We start from the raw sequence: 22,040 nt of genomic DNA, 5'->3' as shown, positions 1-22,040 counted from the left end.
AGTTGGTTAATATAAGCTACATCACCTGCACCAATTATTTTATTAATGTAGTAACAAGGGAACCTTGTTTGATGCTTCAAGCTTTAACCTCATTCCTGGCCACCATTGGAGAGCCACCAGCGGATGGCCAACCACCCTCCATGGACCACCATGAAGAACTCGGTTCATATCCTCCACACTGATGAATCTAATCAAGAACAGAACAGAAAATTTCTGCAGTGACTGCAATTCCTAGAAGGCAAACTGGTACTTAATGTTAGGGATGGCAGTGGACCGGGGGAAAGCGGGCCCCCGCCCCGCCTCGCCCCGTTTGGACCGGGGATGAAGGGTATGAAACGAGGATGGAGGCGGGGACGAAGGTTAAAATCCATCCCCGTCCGGGGGTGGAGGCGGGGATGGACGTGCACTTTTCCCCGCCCCGCCTCATCCCCGCCCCAACCCCGCCCCGACCACTTTTCCCCGCAATATCCCTGCCCCGCCTCGCCTCATCCCCGTTTGAACCGGGGATGGAGGACATGAAACGGGGATGAAGGCGGGGGTGGAGGATAAAATCCATCCCTGCCGGGGATGGAGGCGGGGCAGGGGTGGAGACCTTGTCCCCCGCCCGACTACCATCCCTACTTAATGTGCCTATGTGTATCTCTAAAATAAATAGAGCCATATATAATGAAAACTTTCAAAATAAATAGTCATATATAAATTTTGTAAGCCAAAATTTACAAAAAATGATAATATGTTTAATGTTTTTACAATATAAAAAGATTTTATAATTATAAACCAAATTTTATAATATTTTACCAATCTGAATATTGACCTTATCCTTCTCCCATAACCATCTATCCTTTTGCTTTTTCTTGCACTTCTTGGATCTTTTATGTTATATAAGGGAAAACTTAACGTTCTCGCAACCTGCATAACGTTTAAAAAAAAAATAATAGTAATTTTTTACCTACACAAATTAAGAAAAAATAACATGTTGTATTCTTGTCTCTAAGAAGCAATAATTGTTTTGCTTGTGTTATTAAGCCAAAATTTATAAAAAATGGAAAATATGTTTAATGATTTTACAATATATAAAGATCTTATAATTATAAACAAAAATGTATAATATTTTACCATGGAAATATTGATTATTTTGCTTTTGTTGTTAAGCCAAAATTTATAAAAAAGGAAAATATGTTTAATGATCATATAATATTGTAAGATCATTAAACACATTTTCCTTTTATATAAATTTTGGCTTAACAACACAAGCCTAAACACTCGTTTTACTGAGGGATATAAACAGTTCGGACTCAAATTGGATGTGGCCAATACCATATTCGATTAATTGGATGTTAACTAAATGGGTTCAAATTCGGATTAGGATATGGATGGTGAAAAGCTTATACCAGATTTGCTTTCTTACATGTAAACGGATTCAGATATCTGTTAAAATTCGAATATTTTCTGGATACGGTAGCAAAAAATCAAAACAATATCCGCATCTGATTATAATCGGATATGGTTTTGGCTTACCAAATGCATCTAAACTAAATTGAATTCAGTTAGATATCGGATATAATCCGATTCATTGACATCCCTGGTTTTAGTTAAGAGTAAGACCCAAGCCTACCACCCGGACCATCAATAGAGGAGGATCCAGATCCGGTTTTGACTGATTCTCCCCAGAACTGGGTTTTGGAAAATCAAGAAAAATCATGAACTGAGGCGCGAAGAGGGAAAACCTAAGACTTGCATTTCTCACCGCCAAAAAGTTAAAAACTCCCTACGTTTTCTAATAAAAGAGTATTTTTCTTCCCCTCTCTCAAATTTCTCACGCTCTTTTCTCTTCGGCCGGTGAATCGTCTCCCGGAGGTTAGCTTCTTTTTCTTCCTTTTATCATCTTATCGTACAACTTCCCGTTGTTTTTTTTTTCTGAGTTTTTCGTTCGAAAAATCTTTCGTTCACGTTAGAAAATATAAAAGAATTTAGTGAATTCCTGTTTGGATGTTGTTTTATTAGGATTTATTTGGAATTTTGAAGGCTTTGGGCGGATTTCCTTCTGTATGCTTGTCTTTGGTGTTGTTGAATGCGATTGACGGCCATGGTTGAACAATTAGGGATTTCTTTTTTAGGGTTTTCTCGCGGGTAACGATGGTGAATGTTGTTACTTTCGGCGAGTCTTCTTCTTCTTCGAACCAAGAACGATGGAAAGAAGAAAAGAAGTTGAATATTTTGCATATTAGATGTTGAATGTGGCGGATTAGGGTTTTGTTGGGTATTGATTGTTCTCTTAATTTAATAGGGTATCCAATGGGTATTAAATGCAATGCTTTTTATCGAGGATGATTTCGTGTAAGTGGAAAATCTGGTTTCCGTGTTGTTGGCCATGTTGGTATATGAAGAGGATTCTGGCTGTCCTTTCTCTTCTGCTTCACTGTCACTCGAGTCATGTCCGGCTCAACATCCGCGTCATTGTCACTGTTGTTGAGCTTTATCCCAATGGTGTGGAATAGGCTCGGTATGGCATTCTTTTAATCGTATGGCTTGGTGGATATATTATTGTTCTTCATCACTAAAGCAGTCGGGGTATGTTAGTCTTGTAGCAGCTGTTTTGGTGGTTATTGTGGTTGTTTTGGGTGCAATTGTGATGAGGTGGTTGTGGACTTATGGTGGCAATTTGACGTTTCTTTGCGATGTGGACAGGGAGAAGCAGATAGTGGGGACAGGATCTCTTTTGAATTTTCAAGGATGTGTCCTGATAGTAGAAGGCCACCACGGTCTCGGGTATATCGTAGCAGTGAACGTCCTTCTTATCGTGATGTGCCCTATAGGAGGGATTATCGCAGTTCCAGGTCTGTGATCTTATACGTCTTTTGTTGTGATATTCGAATCTGGGGGCAGCTCTTTGTGTTGTTATTGAAAGGTCTGTCCAGTGATATGATGCTGCTTTTATGCTTGTGTAAATAATAAAGTGAAAAATATAGGCTCAATCGTGACTTATGGCTGAGGCCAGACTAGCCTGTATAGGCTTCAGCCTAGATGGCTAGTCCTAATCTTTTAGCCCAAGTTGCCCAACTGAATACTTGGTTTGGTTGAACTCTTATGTTATTAAAGTTTTGTTGAAATTTGCTCGAGATAGGTACAAACTTGGTTTGAATCTGATGTTTTGGCACAAAATCCCTTCCGGTTCCAAGTATAACATTTATGTGCCTGTTTGGTTGAACAATTTAGGAGTGCTTCGCATAGCCATAATGCAGGTTTTTTTGTCACGGCTATTATAAAGATTGATGTTTATTATAAATTTTAGATGTCAAATTTTCAGAAGTATCATATCATATAATAAAATTGTGAATTGCGCTTAAAAATATGAACATTTAAGGATAAATGATAATAGGTTCAACAAAATGTGTATGGTTCAGAATGTAAGCTTATTAAATTTCACATGAAAACTACTAAATATCTTATAGTCGTAAAATGTGATGCATCAATGAAGCATCTTCATTATCAAACCTTGTCCCAACTACACGGGCTTTATGAGTCTTGATTTTCCAATCTTTAAGTTATAACTGAGTCATTCTAGAATCTTTCATATTTCCTCTTTCTACCTCCACTAAATTCTTCATTATTCTTATCCTTTTCCTAATTTCTTCCACATGTATTATATCATCTTTTTAATTGATGCAGTGACCTGTCTGTGCTCAAACCATCTTAGACAGCTATAGCTTTTTATTTATCAAAATGTTTTGCTTTGTTGTATCATAACTTGCATCTTGACTGTAACATCTTTCTCACTATTTTTTCATATTTTATGTTTTAACTGCCAGCACTTAAACTGGCTAATAATGATTATATCATCTGTGGGCACCACACATCTCAGCACTTCATCCTGAATAAAAGTTGTCTTTGTTGATGACTTGTGAAAATAACTACCTTGATGTAATCCAACCTCATGTAGTTTTCATAGTTTCTCATTCATAACACACACATATTGGATAATTTCATCATATTTATGTGAGACCATTTTCCTCTTTAATCTTGGTGAAATCAACTGTTTTAGTATATTTTTCATAAAATTTCTATAAATCAATGAAAACCATATAAAATATGCAAATCTCTTCTCTCTAAACTTTTTATCAAGTTGTGTTAATAAGAAAATGACTTCTATTATTGACCTTGTCGTGAAACCAAAAATAGTTATTGGAAACATGTAATTTTTTAGATGTTGTTCCATTATTTTCTCCCAAAGCTTCATCCTTTGACTCATAAGTTAGTACAATGATTAACACGATTTTGGATATACTCCTCATTTTTATATACAGGGACCAACTACAAAATGCTCTTTATTCATTGGAATTTTTCTTGTAGAAATTATTCTTTTTGGGTTTAATGATTTATTTTCCTTCATCCATGTTTTCATTGGTTCAATTTCTCAGCAGTAGTTTTATCAATTATTACTTGATGGAGCTCTCTTCTTGGTATGCTTCATTCCTTCATCATTTATTTAACAAGCTCTAAAATATTTGTTCATTATTTAATCATTTTTAACCAAGGCCTTGTCTTTCATAGTTAATACGCCTTATGTTGTCCAGCTCTTCAGTTTTCAGTTCCCTAGTATCAGCTAATTGATGTGTATCTTTTACACTCCTTAGTGGAGATTTTGTTCATATTTAGTCTTATGACTTTCTTTTCTCTCTTTTTGGCTACCTATTTTTAGTGCTTTGTATTGAATACATCAATACCTTTGATAAAAATTAACAAGTAATAATGTTACAAAGTGAAAGGGAAAAAAGGAACTCATATCCGCTTAACCATCAAAATGATGCAAGTAAACTAGTGACTGCCAAACCACCAACATACCAAAATATCATAAAACTGAGACATTTAGGTTCTCTACCTTTCATTTTCGTAAACTACAATTAAGACTTCATTAGATTAATTGAAATAAAATAATAGTTAAAACCAATTTGAACACATATACTAAAGCACGATAGATTGAACCATACACGTCAAGCTTACTTCTTGTCGATGGGCACCTGAGATGACAACTTCTAATGGTTCCTATGTTTCCAATGTTGTGGCCTTCAATGGTTCATACTCTTATCCTAGTGGTTATTTTTCAATAAATTTTCTTTTCTTATCTACTATATGATAATTTTATTAGCTAAAAATATTTAAAACTTCACCTCTTTTCAAATGTCTTTATCCACAGGTTCTTGCATAGCCTTTAAAAAAGACCTCTTCTTCGATAGGCTTCGGTAGAATTGTTCTTTTTTAGTTTCTTTATCATATGGTGGTTTTTATTAGGTAAAAGTATTTCAGAAGATGCTTCTCAAATCTCCCAATCTGAGAGGTTTCTACATAATCTTTTCTTTTTCTCTTTACTTATTTATTCTGACGCATACATTGGTTAAAGAATAATAAAGTTAACTAGATCCCAGCCATATGTATGAGCAGATGCACTATATTACTAGTAATAGCCTTATAGCAGTGTGACAATGGCACAAGTTTAACCCGAGAATGTCACATTGAGGGCTTGTTTGGCTTTGGAATTGGAAGCCCATTCTATGGTGAAGAATTTTGTGGGAATTGAAAGCCATGTTATCATTCTTTGATATTTATTAAGGGAAATACAATTAACGGCTGTACCCTGCTTCCTTTATATAAGAGTGAAAAAAATGGAATGCAATGGGAAGTAGAAAGGCAAATTGTTATTTTTTACAATTTTAAGTATAAAAGCCAAGGCTTTTGTTTGAAAACAAAAAACATATCCAGTGGAACTAACCCCAAGCACTATCTTGGTTAAGCATACTGTCATTGTGTATGAATTGGAACTATTAAAGAAAACTAGATGTGCTTTTTTCTAGGTTTGGTTGACTGCATAAAAGATGGGCTATGCTGTTGAATTATAGGATTTCTTGGGTATGGATTTGAATTATGAAAGTGGGTGTGTTTTAGTTTGTCTTTTGTATTATGCATTCTTTCTTTTTTGTGCTTTCTATAAGCATGTCTTGAATGTTTTTCTGTTTTTCAAATTTATATTTTTTGTTGAACTTTAGTTGGTTGCTATATTTTGTATTTTAGTTCCCTTAAGTATTTTGTTTTTAACGCAAGTTTTCATTAATTTACTTTATTCTCGGTTCTGCAACCCTTACCATCTTATTATGAATTTATTGTGGGATTCGAGTCTGTCATTTCCATTTTTTATTCAGTACTTTATCGTTTCTGAATAATTTGAGGCTCTCGTTTGCCATTTTTTGTGCATTTATTCTTATGCCTGGCTCCATATGTATGTTAGAATATGGGTGCTCCTTATATATATATGCCCAAATACGTATATATGGGTATATTTTGTGTGACCAATATATTTTATCCTCTAGGGGTATTTTGGTCTTTTGACCTTGTAATAGGAATCACTCAGTAGGGGCTGAACTATTTTTTCTTGTTTTTATTTTTCTTTATTTTTGACCTTTGTTATATTGCCAAGGGCATTATTGTCCTTGACAATATAACCTCAATATAACCGTTGGGGGCTCCCCCAACGGCTAGAAATCTAGCTATATTGGGAGCTCCTCACCATCTTTTGTGTATAAATATGGGACCTTGAGTCCCTTGTATCCTATGTATTTTGTGTGCATTTGTTCATCAATAAAGAATATATTTTTTATGTTTGAGTGTTCTTGATTATCCCTTGAGTGGCGTTTGTATTTATACTTCTTTTGAGGATTTGCTTTGTGCCTCTTGTATGAGGTGTGTAAAGGCTTCTTGATTTTATTACATGGTATCAGAGCCATCGGTATTGGCGATCGTGTAAACATGAGATTGTGGATCGTGTGATCGTGGACTCGTGGTGTCCTAAAGAACCTTGCTTCTACTATTTCCTTCTCTTTTCCATTCTCTATCTCCCTCTCTTCTTCTATTGTATCAATGGAAGATGAACGAGAAGTCATCGTCTCTTTTCCCATAAGACTCAATGGTACTGACTATGTGATGTGGGCATCTATAGTAAAACACAAAATTTAGAAAAATGGTCTATGGGTTTGGTGGATGGCTCCGAAAAAGAGTCAAAACTTGTCCTCTCAATGAATGAGAATGGCAAAGCGGTGGCGCTTTAAGGAGAAAAAAATGCATAAAGCCATTGACGATTACGAAAGGAGATGAAAAGAATCGAAAATGGATCATTCCAAAATCATGGGATGACTCATTAATAGTGTTAACATCAAGAAATGTTATATGTACTGTCTTAAATATATAGCTCATATATGTAACCTCCAAAATAAAGTGAGAACCATGACCCAAGGAAACATGAGCATAAGAAAATATTATAATGCTCTCTCTCTTCTTTGGGATAAATTGGCTCTTTTAGAGCTCAAGTGGCATTGTCCCTACGACATAGAGCTCCGTGAAAAGCAAATCAAAATGGAGCACTTTTACCAATTTGTTAATGACTAAATCGGCTCTTCTCCATAGAGGGTTTCTACCATAATTGAAACTCTTGAAGAATTAATTATGGAGGAAATAGATTAAAGAAGCCTTTCTCCTCCAAAGACGAAGAATTTGTGCTTGCTATGGCAAGGCCTGAAAATCATGCACGAATATACAAACCTTCACATTTTGGAAAGAATTCAAATGACTATGATTTCAAAAAGAAAGTCATATGTTACTTTTGTAATGAACTAGGGCACATCAAGCCCTTTTGCCCTAAAAGGAGAAGCGAAGACAAGAGAGTGGCCTCTATGGGGTCATCATTCGAGAGAGGTGGTGTTGATCAAAACTCAAAAAACATTGGAAACATGTCCCTTACTCAACTTATGGAGGCTCTAACACTACTAATCAAGAGCCAATCATCTTCCCTTTCAGGTGCGGTCGTCTCCACTTATGTGGATCCTGGTAAGACTTCTTGGATTCTTGATTTCGATGCTTTATTTTATATGACTCCTAATAAATACATATTATCTTAATGCCAAAATAATTCCAAAGATTCTTATGTCTCAATCGTTGATGGAATCTCTTTAAAAATCAAAAGTTTCAGTACTTTGAAAAATAACCAAAATTTCTTTATTTCAAACATTATAGTTGTACCAAAATTAAATTTAAATCTCCTATCCGTTTGTCAAATAAATGACCATGGTTGTATAATTACCTTTTCATTTAATGGTTGCTTAGTATAGGATCTCCGGTCCGAGAAGTCGATTTGGGCGCTACTACATGGACAAATTAGAATTATCAAATCAAACTTTTTATAATTTTGTTAAAAAGAATGATATTGAAAATTGGCATAGGAGATTAGGATATTCAAGTATGTCAAAATTGTATTTGTTTTCATTTCTTAAAAATTGTAATGAAAAAGAATTGTTTTATGAGGATTGTATTATTGGCAAAATAAAATCACTACCTTTTGGATCTAGTCATTTTATTTTTAAAGAACCTTTTGAATTGATATATTCAGATGTATGGGACCTGCACCAATCATGTCTAAAGGAAGTGTATCCTACTGTGTGGTATTTGTGTATTACTTTACTAGACATACATGGATTTATTTTCTTAGACTCAAATTTGAAGTATTACTTTGGTTGTTTTCAAAAAATTTATAGTTATGTCAAAAATAAATTTAAAGCCTCCATTATAATTTTTAGAGCTGTTTCCAGAAGAGAATTCCTATTTATGATTTCAAAAATTACCTTGATCAACAAAGAATAGTTCATCAAAAATCTTGTCCTTGTACCCCTCAAAAAAATGGGTTGGCCGAAAGAAAACATCGGTGCATTGTTGAAACCACTAGGACCCTTCTCATTTTCAAAAATATTTCAAAAAAAAAATTAGGCCAAATCCGCTCTAACAAGAGTCTATTTAATCAATAGAATGTCTTTTACTATTATTGATAATATTTCTCCTATTGAAAAATTATTTAAAACTCCTCCCGATTATAAAAGATTAAGAATCCTTGGTTGTAAATGTTTTGTTATTTCTAACAAAAGAGATAAAACTTTTGCCAAAGTTATTCCTTGTGTTTTTTTAGGCTATACCAAAAACCAAAAAGGATATAGATGTTATGATATTGAAAAAGATAAACTTTATGTTTTACGAAATGTGACTTTTCGTGAAAAAGAAAAAGGCTTTAGGAAAATTGAGTCTAAGAAACCATTACTCGTTCTTGTTTGACGTGATGCATGATAATATTGTTGAGCATGATGTTGTTGGTGATATTGTGAATGATGATATTCAAAATATGCATGAGAGTGACAATGGTGACACTCATAATACACATGAGAACGATGTTCCTATCAATATAGTCGAACCTCAAAATGAATTACAAGTTTATTCTCGTCGGATTCAAGATCCTCTTTCATGTGCCTTCGAGAGATACTCCCAAAATCAAGAAACAAATCAACCTAGTGTTAGAAGATCTATGAGTTTATCTAAAGCACCTAGTAGGTTCGTATCATATGAATCATTTGAACCCAATTATAGAGCTTGCTTAATGGCTATTCACTCCTATCTATGTCATAGGGACTTGGCCACCCGGGTGCCGCACCCGCGTCGACACAACACAGGTGTGCGTGCGGGTGCGGTCAACGCACCCAAGGTCATTTGTGTTCAATTTTTGGACAAAAAAAGTGTTCGATGAAAAGGGCTTAGGGGAGGAAGATTAGGGCAAAATTTTTTTGCCCTAATTTTCCTCCTGCCTGAGTTTTTCTCCTGAAGCCCCTACGCCGACGCCTTTCGACCTCTCCTCCTCACTCCTCTCTCACTCTCTCTCTTCTCTCTCACTCTCACTCGCTCTCCGTCTCTCTCACTGCCTCTCTTTTCTCTGTCTCTCTCTCTCACTCGCTCTCTGTCTCTCACTCTCACTTTCAATGTCTCTTCTCTCTGTCTCTCTCACTCGACCTTTGTCTCTCTCACTGCCTCTTCTCTTTGTCTCTCTCACTCGACCTCTGTTTTTGGTAAAGTTTTTGGGTATTTATTAGAGGTGGTAAGTAGACCAATTTATATAGGCTATCAGATAGATTGATTTTGTGGGTTTTCTGCCTTAGTTTGATTCTAGGTACTGTTAGTGCTGCTGTTGGGTTGTTTTCAAGTATATTTGGTGCTTCGGTAGTGCTTTTTTTCACAGCATTGAGATTGGTATGATTGGCTGGCTGTTTTTCTTGGCATTGAGTGGTATTTTTGGCTGGTCTAATTTTTGTTGAAGGTTTATAACTTTATTTAATATCGTACTTGCTGTGTTGCTGATTAAACTGTTAGTATTCTCTCGATATTTGGTGTACTTCCTTTGTTGGTATGGTTGTTTTGTGCAGCTTCCTTGTTATTGTAGTTTGGGGGTTGCGGTAGTATGGAGAAGGGAGACCCGATTCAACTCAGTCCAGTGAAGTTAGATGGGACCAACTATGGTTTTTTGTCTGATTTTGTGACTGGAGTTATTGTGATAAAATATGCATAAAATATGTGACTGAAGTTATTGTGATCTACTTGTCTTGTGTTCGTGAGGAGTAGCTTTGCTGGATTAATATTCTTTCTATCTTGTGGACTTAGATTTTTTCTCTATGAATGAACTGGAGAGGATTTTTTTTTCTTAATGAATGAACTAGAGACAGATTTTTTTTCTTAATGAACCGAGACTTTGATTTTTTTTTCATAATGAATGAACTGGACACATAGAATTTAGAGGTGTGATTTTTCTGATTTTGTACCTTTTTTGTAGATTTTGTTTCTGTTATTGATCTTTCGTGGTTGTTCTCTCTCTCTCTCTCAAGTCTCAACGATTTTTTTCGAAAAAATATCAGTTTTTATTGTACATGGTCTCTATTTGCTGACTTTTATTGCTTTGCACTCAATGTGGTTTTTACTCTTTTCTATTTCTCACATATCTTTGTTTTTAGTTGTCGTATTCCGATTCCGACTTTGCATTCAATATTATAAATCTTGATTGTGTGCATACCAGAGTTACCAGAAGCGTTTAGGTAGGTGGGGAAGCGCGCTTTGGAAGCGCGAAACGTCGTGCTTTTGAAATGCACGGGGAAGCGTGCTTTCCATCAGGTTTTCCCCTTTTTTTTCATTTTTTTTGTATTTTTTATTTTTATTTTTTTCGCTTCTCCCTCGCTTTCGGTTCGCTTCAGAGACGATTCCCGATTCGCCCCTAAGTGGCCCCACGCTTCCCGCTTCTTAAAATTTTGAAAGTGCCTCGCTTCCTGCTCCCGCTTCCTCAACTGGCAACTGTGGTGCATACTGCATAATTGATTGATTTTAATATAAGTTATAACTTTTTTGTGTTTTCAGGACAAAAATGATGAATAAAGGGAAATGACTTGCATCATCTTCATCCCCACATGTGAATTCTGCTGCTAGTATTGCTGATAGTTGTAGTGAGAGATGATGCGGGGCCATTATGGGTACATCTAGATAAGCTTGCAAAAACTGGAGGAGGTGGTCAAAACAAGAGATTTTGATGCAAGCTCTGTGAAAGAGATTTTGTTGGGTCTTACACACGAGTTAAGGCTCATTTGTTGAAGATACCAGAACTTGACATTTTAGGATGTATAAAAGTTGATAAGGCAATGCGAAGACAATACAAGAAAATACAAGAAGAATATGAGAAGAGAAAGACAATGAGCGATTCTTGTGTAATTAGTGTGCCATTTGGAAGCCACCAAGAAAATACTAAAAAAAAAGAAAAGAAAAGTGGATGTAGGAGGTAGAGAAAGAGGAACGATATCAACATCATTTAATACATATGGAATTGAGGAGATGGATAAAAAAGTAGGGAAGTATTTTTATTCTAGTTCACTCCCATTTAATGCAGTTAGAAATCCTTATTGGAAGGATTTAGTCACTTCTTTGACAAATTGTAATTTGAGTGGCTATATAATTCCAAGCTAAGAAAAACTACGAACCACACTTCTTGTAGAAGAGAGGTCAAATGTGGAGAGGTTGCTAGAGATTAAAAAATATTCATGGGAGCAAAATGAAGTTTCTATTGTTTATGATGGGTGGACAAATATTCAAAGGCGTCAACCAATCAATTTCATTGTTTCTTTGCTTAGTAGCCCAGTATTCTTGAAAGCAGTTGATGCATCTGGGGAATATAAAAATGCGGAGTATTTGAAGAGGTTGTTTATAGAAGTCATAAAAGAAGTGAGTGATCAGAAAGTAGTACAAATCATTACAGACAACGCTTCAGTTTGTAAAAGTGCAGCATTGAGTTTGGAGAGTGAGTATCCTCATATTTTTTTGACTCTCTGTGTAGCACATAGCTTGAATCTTACCCTCAAGAGCATCTGCAACTCCAAAGAAGAAGAAAATTCACCAGCATATGCTTTATGTTCATGGATTGAAGATTTAAAAAGAAATGTCAAAAGCATTAGGAATTTTGTTGTTAACCACCATCATGTTAATGCTCTATTTAATAGACATTCTGACATAAAATTGTTGAAGGTCGTTGAAACACGTTTTACGTCCATCATTGTGATGGTGAAAAGGATTATGGAAATGAAGAATGCTTTGGTTAGCATGGTAACTGATGAGAATTGAACATTTTATCGTGTTGATGATGATGTCAAGACTCAATAAATTAAGAAATTCATTGTTGATGATGAGTTTTGGGACAAAATCGTATACTTCCTTCAATTTACATAATCTATTTGGGAAATGTTGAAAGAAGTTGATAAGGATGAGCCCATGCTTCGCAAAGTTTATGAAATGTGGGATAATATGATTGAAAAAATACAAGTTGTAGTTTTCAATCATGAAAAAAAAATCTGCATTGGATGATTCAGAATTTTTTAACCATATTCATTCAATTTTAGTTAGAAGATGGGATAAGAGCAACACTCCTTTGCATTGCATGATACATTTTCTTAATCCAAAATATTATGCAAAAAAGTGGCAGGAAGGTGGTATTGGTCGTGTCCCTCCAAATTTAGACCCAGAGCTATCAAGACATAGAAATGTGTATAACAAGACTTTATCCAGAAGCACATATTCTAAATCAAGTCACACAAGAGTTTGAAAAATTTGCATATTCGAGATTATATGGACAAATATTACTTTGCGAGAGAGGAGGATAATATAGATCCTATGACATGGTGGTCAACATTTGGATCAAAAATCCTTCTTCTCCAACGTCTTGCATTGAGATTGTTCTTCCAGCCTACTAGTTCATCTTGTTGTGAAAGAAATTGGAGCATATATTCTCAAATTCACAATATAAAGAGAAACAAACTCACCAGCAAACATGCAGATGATTTAATATATGTTCATTCAAATCTTCGACTACTTTCGTAAACCAATGATGAATACATGTACTAATTTGTTCTCTTAGTTATTTGATTATTTCTTAGTTTTTCATTTAAATATATACTTGTATTGTATTTAACATTTTCAAATTGGGTTTGTAATGTAGACAAGGAACATCCAAATTTTGGGATGTAAACCCAGAAGAGTGTGACTTAGAGGGAGAGCATGATTTCAATATTACAAACATGGATTTATCTGAGCCCAATCTTTCTTCTTATGATGCATTTGATGATGAAGCAGAAAATTATTAAGATCCATTACTTCATCGTCATATACATTGTAGGATATACTTTTGGTATGTAATTTAGTTCTTTTCTGCTTTATTTATTTGATTTTTTCTATAATATATTTATGTTGATTTAATTGTGGTGTTAGTTTTTATGATGTAGAATAGAATTGTAGATTGTTAATTTGATTTATTGCATGCATGATGAATGATATTATGCTAATTGTTTTTTTATTTCATTAGTGTTATTGTTGTTAACTGTTAAAACTTTAAAATTATATATATATATAATATTATAATTATAATTATATATATAATTTTTTATATTTTTGCCCTCCCGCACCCCCGCACCCAAGGTTTTTCAAAGTGCCCCATCCCCGCACCCGCACCCGCACCCATGTGACATAGACTCCTATGTAGAATCATCCTCCTATAATGAGGTTAAAAATCATTATGAATGGATTGAAGCCATGAACAACAAATTAGAAGCTTTAGAAAATTCAAACTTTACCTATAGAAAAGAAAAACATATGATGTAGATGAACTAAAAGTGATGGATTACTAGAGAGGTACAAAACTAGGTTAATGGCCAAAGTATTTAGTTAAGAGTATGGGATAGACTATGAGGAAACCTTTGCCACCGTAGTAAGGATGACCAATTTTAGAACTCTCATCACTATAGTATCTATTAGAAAATGATTCATATTTCAAATGGATGTTAAAAATATCTTTTTTAATGAGAATCTAAATGAAAAAGTTTATATAAAACCCCTCTCGGATTAAGGTTGGCACATGGAAAAGTTCTTCATTTGGGAAAAGTCTTGTATGACCTAAAACAAACACCTAAGGCTTTAGCAATGTGATGGTTCAATTAGGTTTTAAATCTTGTTACACTGACACTACATTATTTGTTAAATCTTCTAATGCAGGGATAGTCATTTTACTCCTCTATGTGGATGATATGATTATCACAGGAAAAGATAAAAAAGAAGTTAGTCATATCAAGGATGTTCTAAAAAACAACTTTGATATGACCAATCTTGGTTTTATTCGATATTTTCTTGGAATTAAAGTTGCTTATTCACCCCGTCAGTATTTTTTGTCTCAAACTAAGTATGCAACAAAGATGATTGAAAGGTCAAGTCTTACTCTTGAAAAAGAGTTGACACATAAGAGGTCATCAATAAAAAAATGAAGAAAGATGATGGAGAACCTCTGAAAGATCCAACTCCATATCGTCAAATGATTGGCACCCTAACTTATCTTTCTATTATTCGTCCTAATATTGCTCATGTTATTCATACTATTAGTCAATGTCAGCATTCTCCCATTACAGTACATATCAATGTTGTAATAATGATAGTTAGCTATGTTAAAAATACCTTTAATCATGATTTATTTTTATCATCTTCATTCCCATTAGATGTTATTGCATATTTGGACTCAGATTGAGGGGGATGTAAATAATCGTCGCTCAACCATTGGATTTTGTATTTTGTAGGTGATTCGTTGATATCCCGGAGATGCAAAAAGCAATAAAAGGTGTCTTTGTTTTCTACAGTAGCTGAATATCGTGTCATGACCCTTACAACTTCTGAATTAGTGTGGTTGCGGCAGTTACTCGAAGACTTGAGAGTTTACATAACTGAATCCTCAAGATTATGTTGTGATAACAAGAGCACCGTCTATGTTGCAAGCAATCATACATTTCATGAACAAACAAAGCATATTGAAATGGATTGCCATTATGACCGTGAAGAATTTCTGAAGAAGACCATCTCAGTATTAACTAGTGGATTTCTTTACTAAGGTGTTGCCCTCTCTAAGATTTCACTTTCTTGGCAAACTCTCGATTGTGATTCCATGAGTTTGAGGGAGGATGGTGCTAGAATATGGGTGTTCCTTATATATATAGGTATGTTTTTGTGATTAATATATTTTATTCTCCGGGGGTATTTTGATATTTTGACTTTGAAATAAGAATCACCCGTTAGGGGATGAACTATTTTTATTTTTCTCTATTTTTAACCTTTGTTATATTGTCAAGGGCATTATTGTCCCTTGACAATACAACCTCAATGTAACCGTTGGGGGAGAAATCTAGCCGTTAGAAGCTCCCAAATGGCTAGAAACAGCTATATTGGGAGCACCTCGCTCCCTCTTTTGTGTATAAATATGGGACCTTCAGCCCCTTGTATACTATGCATTTTGTGTGCATTTGTTCATCAATAAAGAATATATTTTTTATTGTTTGAGTGTTCTTGATTAGCCCTTGAGTGGCTTTTGTGCTTATACCATAGTCATAGAGATCAGCGATATTTTGAAAATGTCGTGATATCATCGTTGTAAATTCAGCATACGATAATAGCGTTAAAATATCATGATATTTTGAAAATATCGCAATATTATCACGAGAATATTGTGATATTCTTGTGATATTATCACAATATTATCAATTAATTTTACTGTTTTATTTAGTTTTTACATTTTAAATATGTGTCTCTTATTTCTTTTACATTTTTTACTTATTTCATTTATTATTTATATTTTTTTGTCTAAACATGATATTCTCTTACTTATTTTTGTTATTTTTTATATTTTTAAGCCCCAAGATTTTTTTGAGATTTATCACCAAACCTATAATATCGTGAGAAATAGCCTGCTGAGATATAGCCGATACCGATATTTGTGACTATGGTTTATACCTCTTTGAGCCTCTTGTATGAGATGTGTGAAATCTTCTTGATTTCATTACAATGTAGGTTTGTTCTTTTTCTTTTAATTTATCATTCATGGGTTCATTTTTTCTAGCTTGCTAATTTTGTCTTCTGGTATTTGGAACTTTCAAATTTAAAATTTAAATGTTTACATCAAATTAATTTTGCTTCCTTTTCTGCTATATTTCTTACCAAAGCCAGTTACTCATTCCCCTTTGGACATCTCTAATGTTTTTTTACTGAATCTTTTCATGAAATAGGTGTAGCCCAATCGATGTTTGCTTTACATTGCCTTGGGAGCCCATTAGTTTCACATTTAGCCTTGATGATTTTAGCATCACATTGCTCCTCAAAATATTTAGCTATTACCCCCTTTTGTTAATCAAAGATGAGCAAGGGCCGCAACATCAACAAACATAATAGCCTATCTGTTTTCTAAAATGAAAGCCATTCCATGAGAACAATTGACATTTTTTCTAAATGAGGCAAGGCATTTCGTTTGGAAATCCAGAAGGGAGAGATTATAGAACAGGGTGCTATGGAGAAGCAGTGTTATGTAGATACCTTAATGCCTCGAAGCATTTTGAGGAAAAAGTGTTCTGCTTTGGGTTTAAATTCTTGTCTTTAGGGGCGGAGTTTTTAGTTGTGGTTTTGACTGCCTCTAAATATCTTGATTTAGTTTCACTTTCATTTAATAGAAATTTTATTATTTATTTAATATTATTTTTGTTCTCAATTTTAAGCAACTTCCGAACTTCTTTATATTAGTTATTTTGACACTTATGGCTGAGTACACCTTGAGTGTTGCACCTCACGTCAAACTACTCCCATTGACTCGCTTTGCCTTTTGCCTTTTAAAACTATTGGGAGAACTGACTTATAATATGGGACCATAAGGGTTTGTTTGATGGCTTGGTCCAGGATTGGACGAAATGAACAAAATAACTTTCTGAACAACTAGTTCTGTTTGTTCTGTAATAACTGTACCAAGTCCAACGTTTGTTTCGACTGTATAAGAGGCTATGCTCCTTGTGTCCAACGGATGTTTTACGCTGTGTGCGGATACAATGGGTCGGATAACTTTGTTTTGGATATTACGACTTGATCCGTCCGACCATTTGAGTGTTTTGACATGTTTATTATGGATTTTAGCCTCAGATTGGATCTAAAAGCTAAAAAATGTTTACAATATGAGTCATTTGAGAAAAATAAGAAATGATATTTTTTATAAATAAATGATTTAATCAATGTCATATCACATCTAATTATGAAAGTTTATCATAAAATTATCAAACCCTAAAAGCAAATTAACTATAAAAAAATCAAATTATCAAATCTTATTAAATCATAAATGCTTAAAATGGACTAATATAAACCATAAATAAACCAAAAACCATAAAATTAAATAAAGAACCCTAATTCAAACCATAATGATAACCAAAGAAAATAAAAGAATCCCTAATCAAATTATAAAACCTTAAAATACAATAAAGTAAATCATAAATAAACCAAAAAACCATAAATTGTAAGAAAAAAACTATAAAATTAAATAAAAATCCCTAATTCAAACCCTAACCAAAGAAAAATAAAAAAATCCCTAATCAAATAAACTAATCTTAAAATACAATAAAACAAATCATAAATAAACCAAAAAACTCTAAACTGTAAGAAAAACTATAAAATTAAATAAAAAACCCTAATTCAAACCCTAACCAAATAAAATAAAATAAATTATAAATAAACAAAAAAACCCTAAACTATAAGGAAAAAAACCATAAAATAAATAAAAAAACCCAAATTCAAACCCTAACCAAAGAATAAAAAAGATCCGTAATCTAATACAAGGAAAGCCTAATCAAATTAACTATAAAAAACTTTAAAAAAATTGATTTGAAGCCCTAATCATAAAAAATCAAATCAAAGAAAACCCTAACCAAATTAACTATAGAAGCTCTAATTTAAAATATTTTATTCAAAAAACCTAATCAATGAAAAAAAAACCTAAATAATATAAATCAATACGAAGAAGAAGAAGAAGAAGGTTACCAAGAAGAAGAAGAAAAACAAAGAAAAACAAAGAAAAACAAAGAAGAAGAACGAAGAAGATAATTGAAGAAGAAGAACGAAGATTATTGAAGAAGAAAAAGAAAAATGAAGAAGGGGGAGAGAGAGAGAGGAAGAAGAAGGGGAAGAAAAAATAAAAAGGGAGAGAGAGAGAACCATGGGTGGTCTCCAGTGGCGTCGCCTGCTGCTGGTGGCCTTGCCGGGCCTGCACATGGGTGAGAGAGAGAGAGAGAGTCGGGGTCGGGGTTACACCCCTCTCCCTGTTTTTTTTAAAAACAGATCCTCGTGTCCCTTTTCTCACTGTAACAAGGGGGTGGAGCAAAAATTACACCGAAAGTAGGACGCTCCGAGACCAATGTTTGATGGCAGCAGCATCCCGCGTGACGCGTGGGATGCGCCATCAAACATGCCCTAAAGCTTTGGTGCATGATTACATTGTTGGACAATTTTCTTCTCATGGATTGAAGTATGTAAACTTTTAAAACCTAGCTTTTTCTATAAGCCTTTTGGAAGTGTGGCTGATAGCAGTCATTGACATCTGCTGAAAACTGTTTGTTGAAAAAATTGGCTTTATGCAGGTAGAAATTAGTTTTTCTCAAAGTTTTTTTAATTGCGCTAAGGATATGATTTTTCAGACAGTCTTGGTATGTGCTAGAAAATGGAAATGTTGGTTGTCTCCTAGCGCTTTTGATTCATTATTTCAGGAAGCGTCTATACTTTGAAGGTTGGTCTGTCTTGCTATTTTATTTGCAGTATATTTGTTAGTTGATCATCTAACGATGCATCTATACTTTGCAGGTAGCATTCCTGTATTAGTTTATCATGTTAATTGGCTATAGGTTAAACTTAAATTTTGTTGTGACCTTTGCAGGGGTGATAATTTGTGCAACAACTGCAAACGACCTGGACATTTTGCTAGAGATTGTTCTAATGCAGCAGTTTGTAACAACTGTCAGCTTCCTGGGTAAGTTGGCATCTAATGCAGCAGTTTGTAACAACTGTCAGCTTCCTGGGTAAGTTGGCAAATTGTACAACTAAGGGCACGTTTGCTTCGATCACAAGGGGGATGAGCAATCACAGATCAAAATGCAAAAGCTGTGATTGTTGGTCACAAGGTCAGTCTAGTGACCGACTTTCACAGGATTCAAGGGAGAAGTGTTCTCAAGTGAGAATGACAATCACAGTGTGCTCTTTCTCATGTTTCACTAAACTTGAGAAAGTGCTGTGATTGACTTGCTGTCACAGGAAGCTGAGAAAATCCAAAAACCACAGGGCATTGCAAACATGCCCCAAATATCTGCACTTACAATGTTTGTGAAACATGGACAATTAGATAAACGTGGTATTGAAAGGCACCAACCTAGGCAACTTACTGATCTGTCAGCTAACTCGTTCATCAGAAATGAAGTGAGTTGGTTGAGACTGAAGGTCTTATTTAGGTCTCCCAGTGCTTGTATTTCGGGTTTGCTGACTCACTCTTTCATTACATGTTAAGGCATATTGCTTCAGAATGCACCACACAGACCATGTGTTGGAACTGCCGTGAACCGGGGCACATGGCCAGCGAGTGCTCAAATGATCCTCTCTGTCACATCTGTGGCAAGGCTGGGCATCTAGCGCGAGAATGCTCTAGCCCAGGTTTTCTACGTGGTGACACAAGGCTCTGCAACAACTGCTACAAGCAAGGGCACATAGCAGCTGAATGCACTAATGAGAAGGCCTGCAACAAGTGCCGTAAGACGGGACACTTTGCACGTGATTGCGCAAACGAACCTGTTTGTAACCTGTGCAACATCTCAGGCCACGTTGCACGACAGTGCCCAAAAGCTGCAGCTGATGGTGGTGTGCCATTCAGGGATGTGGTATGCCGGTCGTGCAACCAACCAGGGCACATCAGCCAGGACTGTGTTGTATCAATTATCTGCAACAACTGTGGTGGCCGCGGCCACTTTGCATACGAGTGCCCCTCGGACCGGGCGTATGAACGAGGGATTCACAGGTATTGATCGAGAATTAGCTACTTGAACCTTTAGATTTTACTTTTGATATTTCATTAGCTGAGCGCTGGATGCTCCCGGAAAGGGTTTTGTTTCTTGGTTTGATGATTAGTTTTATGTACTGCTGAAGCTATGAACTTTGTTACACATCCAATTTTTGCGAATTTTTCATGCCTGTTGTTTGTTCTCAAGTTGGAATGCTTTTCCAAAGGGAGATAGTGATCAAATGTTTTCAGAGGTGATGCTCTCTTCGAAAATTGCTGTTTGGGTTGTGATATGACTGTCAACTGTCCAGCAAAGGAGTACCCCTACGCTATGTCACAAAGATACGGGTACAACCTGACATGCAACGTGAGTTGGAAAAAATTTTGAAGACACTATGAGTCTCAATTTTTTTATTTTTAATCAGTTTTTGATATTTTAATTTGTTAATATATGTTTATTGAAATATTGTTAAATTTTATTAAAAATACTAAAATAGTATACTTACATATCCTTATCCGTATGAGCATGTCATAGCGTGTCCGCCCGGGTCACCAGGGACATGCAGCAAAAATGCCGTGTCCCTGTGATAAAGCCCCTTTGCAGCTGTGCCCCTATGTTACTTAAGTGGGTGGTGTCCTAGATAATTCTTAAATAGCTGAGGCATTTTTTGAATCCGCTAGCTTGCCACGAGCAAGTTCATAAACTCTCAGTTATGGTTGGAAGAGAGTTAATGACCATTTGTTGCACTGTTGCATCAAAGAATTTAGTTATGTTTAAATTGATGTGAAACTTTTTGCTTTTGTGGAGAATGATCTTCCATGCTGTGCATAAAGTCCAGCCTCAACATGTTCAAATTGTGCCCACTAGGGCTCCACACACCTGGTTAGGTGGGTCGGCTTAAGGTGTTCAAAATGAAGAAAGTTTGGAGTTTAATACTGGGGGTGTTCTGTGCATCCCTTGCCGCAAGACCGTAGCAGCAGGCTCTCTTGTGGTTGAAGGGGGTTGCATTGGGGTTTTAAGCTGGTGGACTGGCAATTGTAGCGTGGCAGAACTTGCCAGTGCTGCAGGTCTCTAACTCTTCTCCGGACAGCCTGTACATTGGTAGGCCTCCAGTCGGTAAAATCTGTGAGGTTATCCCTGAGAGTTCACTCAGCTTCAACTGCGGCAAGGACGCTTTCCATGGGTTTCGAACTTGTGATGTCCTGTCAACTTGGTGACACTTACAAGTTGGCCCTACCAGATGGTGACCCAAAATGAGATTGGATCATGTCAGAGGTTCCCCTGACAATGAGAGCCTCAAAGCAACCATTGCCATAACCCTTCCACCAGTACAAACACAACTATAACATAAATCAGTTTCTTGTTCACGAAAGCTGAAATGGTGGGAGAAAACTTTTTAAAAATCGAAATTTTGTCTTACCAATTGAGAATTGGAAACTCTTGTTTCGAAATTTACTGATCAATAATTTTTTTCATATATAAAACATCAGGAATCGACCAAAAACTCTGAAATTGCAATGCTAAAAATGGGTAATTCTGTCACCGACAGTGAGAAGGTCCAAAGGCTTTCCACGGACTCCTCTCTCTATCTCTCTCCATTCCTTTTGTATGTGTGTTAGAGTGAGAATTTTCCCCTTAAACCATTTCTAGTCCTAAATAGAAGCGGAAAGCAAGGGCATCAAGTGCAAAAAATTGGATACTTTATAACATCTTATTAATTGACATTCTTGTCATGTGAGTAAATTTGTACAGAGTTTTCATAAAAAAGGAACTGTG

At 35.3% G+C, this 22,040-nt stretch overlaps 1 protein-coding gene across 2 annotated transcripts; it reads left to right on the top strand.

The window, feature by feature from the left end:
* Positions 1-1,742: 1,742 nt before the first annotated feature.
* On the top strand, positions 1,743-20,511 carry LOC149823351 (uncharacterized). Of its 2 annotated transcripts, none has more exons than XM_090018793.1 (4): positions 1,743-1,857; positions 2,689-2,837; positions 19,154-19,246; positions 19,778-20,511. In XM_090018793.1, exons 2-4 carry the CDS (start codon positions 2,734-2,736, stop codon positions 20,286-20,288), a joined length of 708 nt encoding a protein of 235 aa, XP_089874919.1. In that variant the 5' UTR covers positions 1,743-1,857; positions 2,689-2,733; the 3' UTR covers positions 20,289-20,511. The 2 variants fall into 2 exon arrangements, with proteins under 2 accessions (XP_089874919.1, XP_089874920.1); XM_090018794.1 differs by having other exon boundaries at positions 1,783-1,857; positions 19,154-19,295.
* The last annotated feature ends 1,529 nt before the right edge of the window (positions 20,512-22,040 follow it).

Source organism: Nuphar pumila, chromosome 10 (assembly GCF_984573655.1).
Source record: "Nuphar pumila chromosome 10, dmNupPumi1.hap1.1, whole genome shotgun sequence".
NCBI lineage: Eukaryota > Viridiplantae > Streptophyta > Magnoliopsida > Nymphaeales > Nymphaeaceae > Nuphar > Nuphar pumila.
The sequence above is the reverse complement of the archived record's forward strand: the minus strand, read 5'-3'. Positions and strand labels throughout refer to the sequence as shown.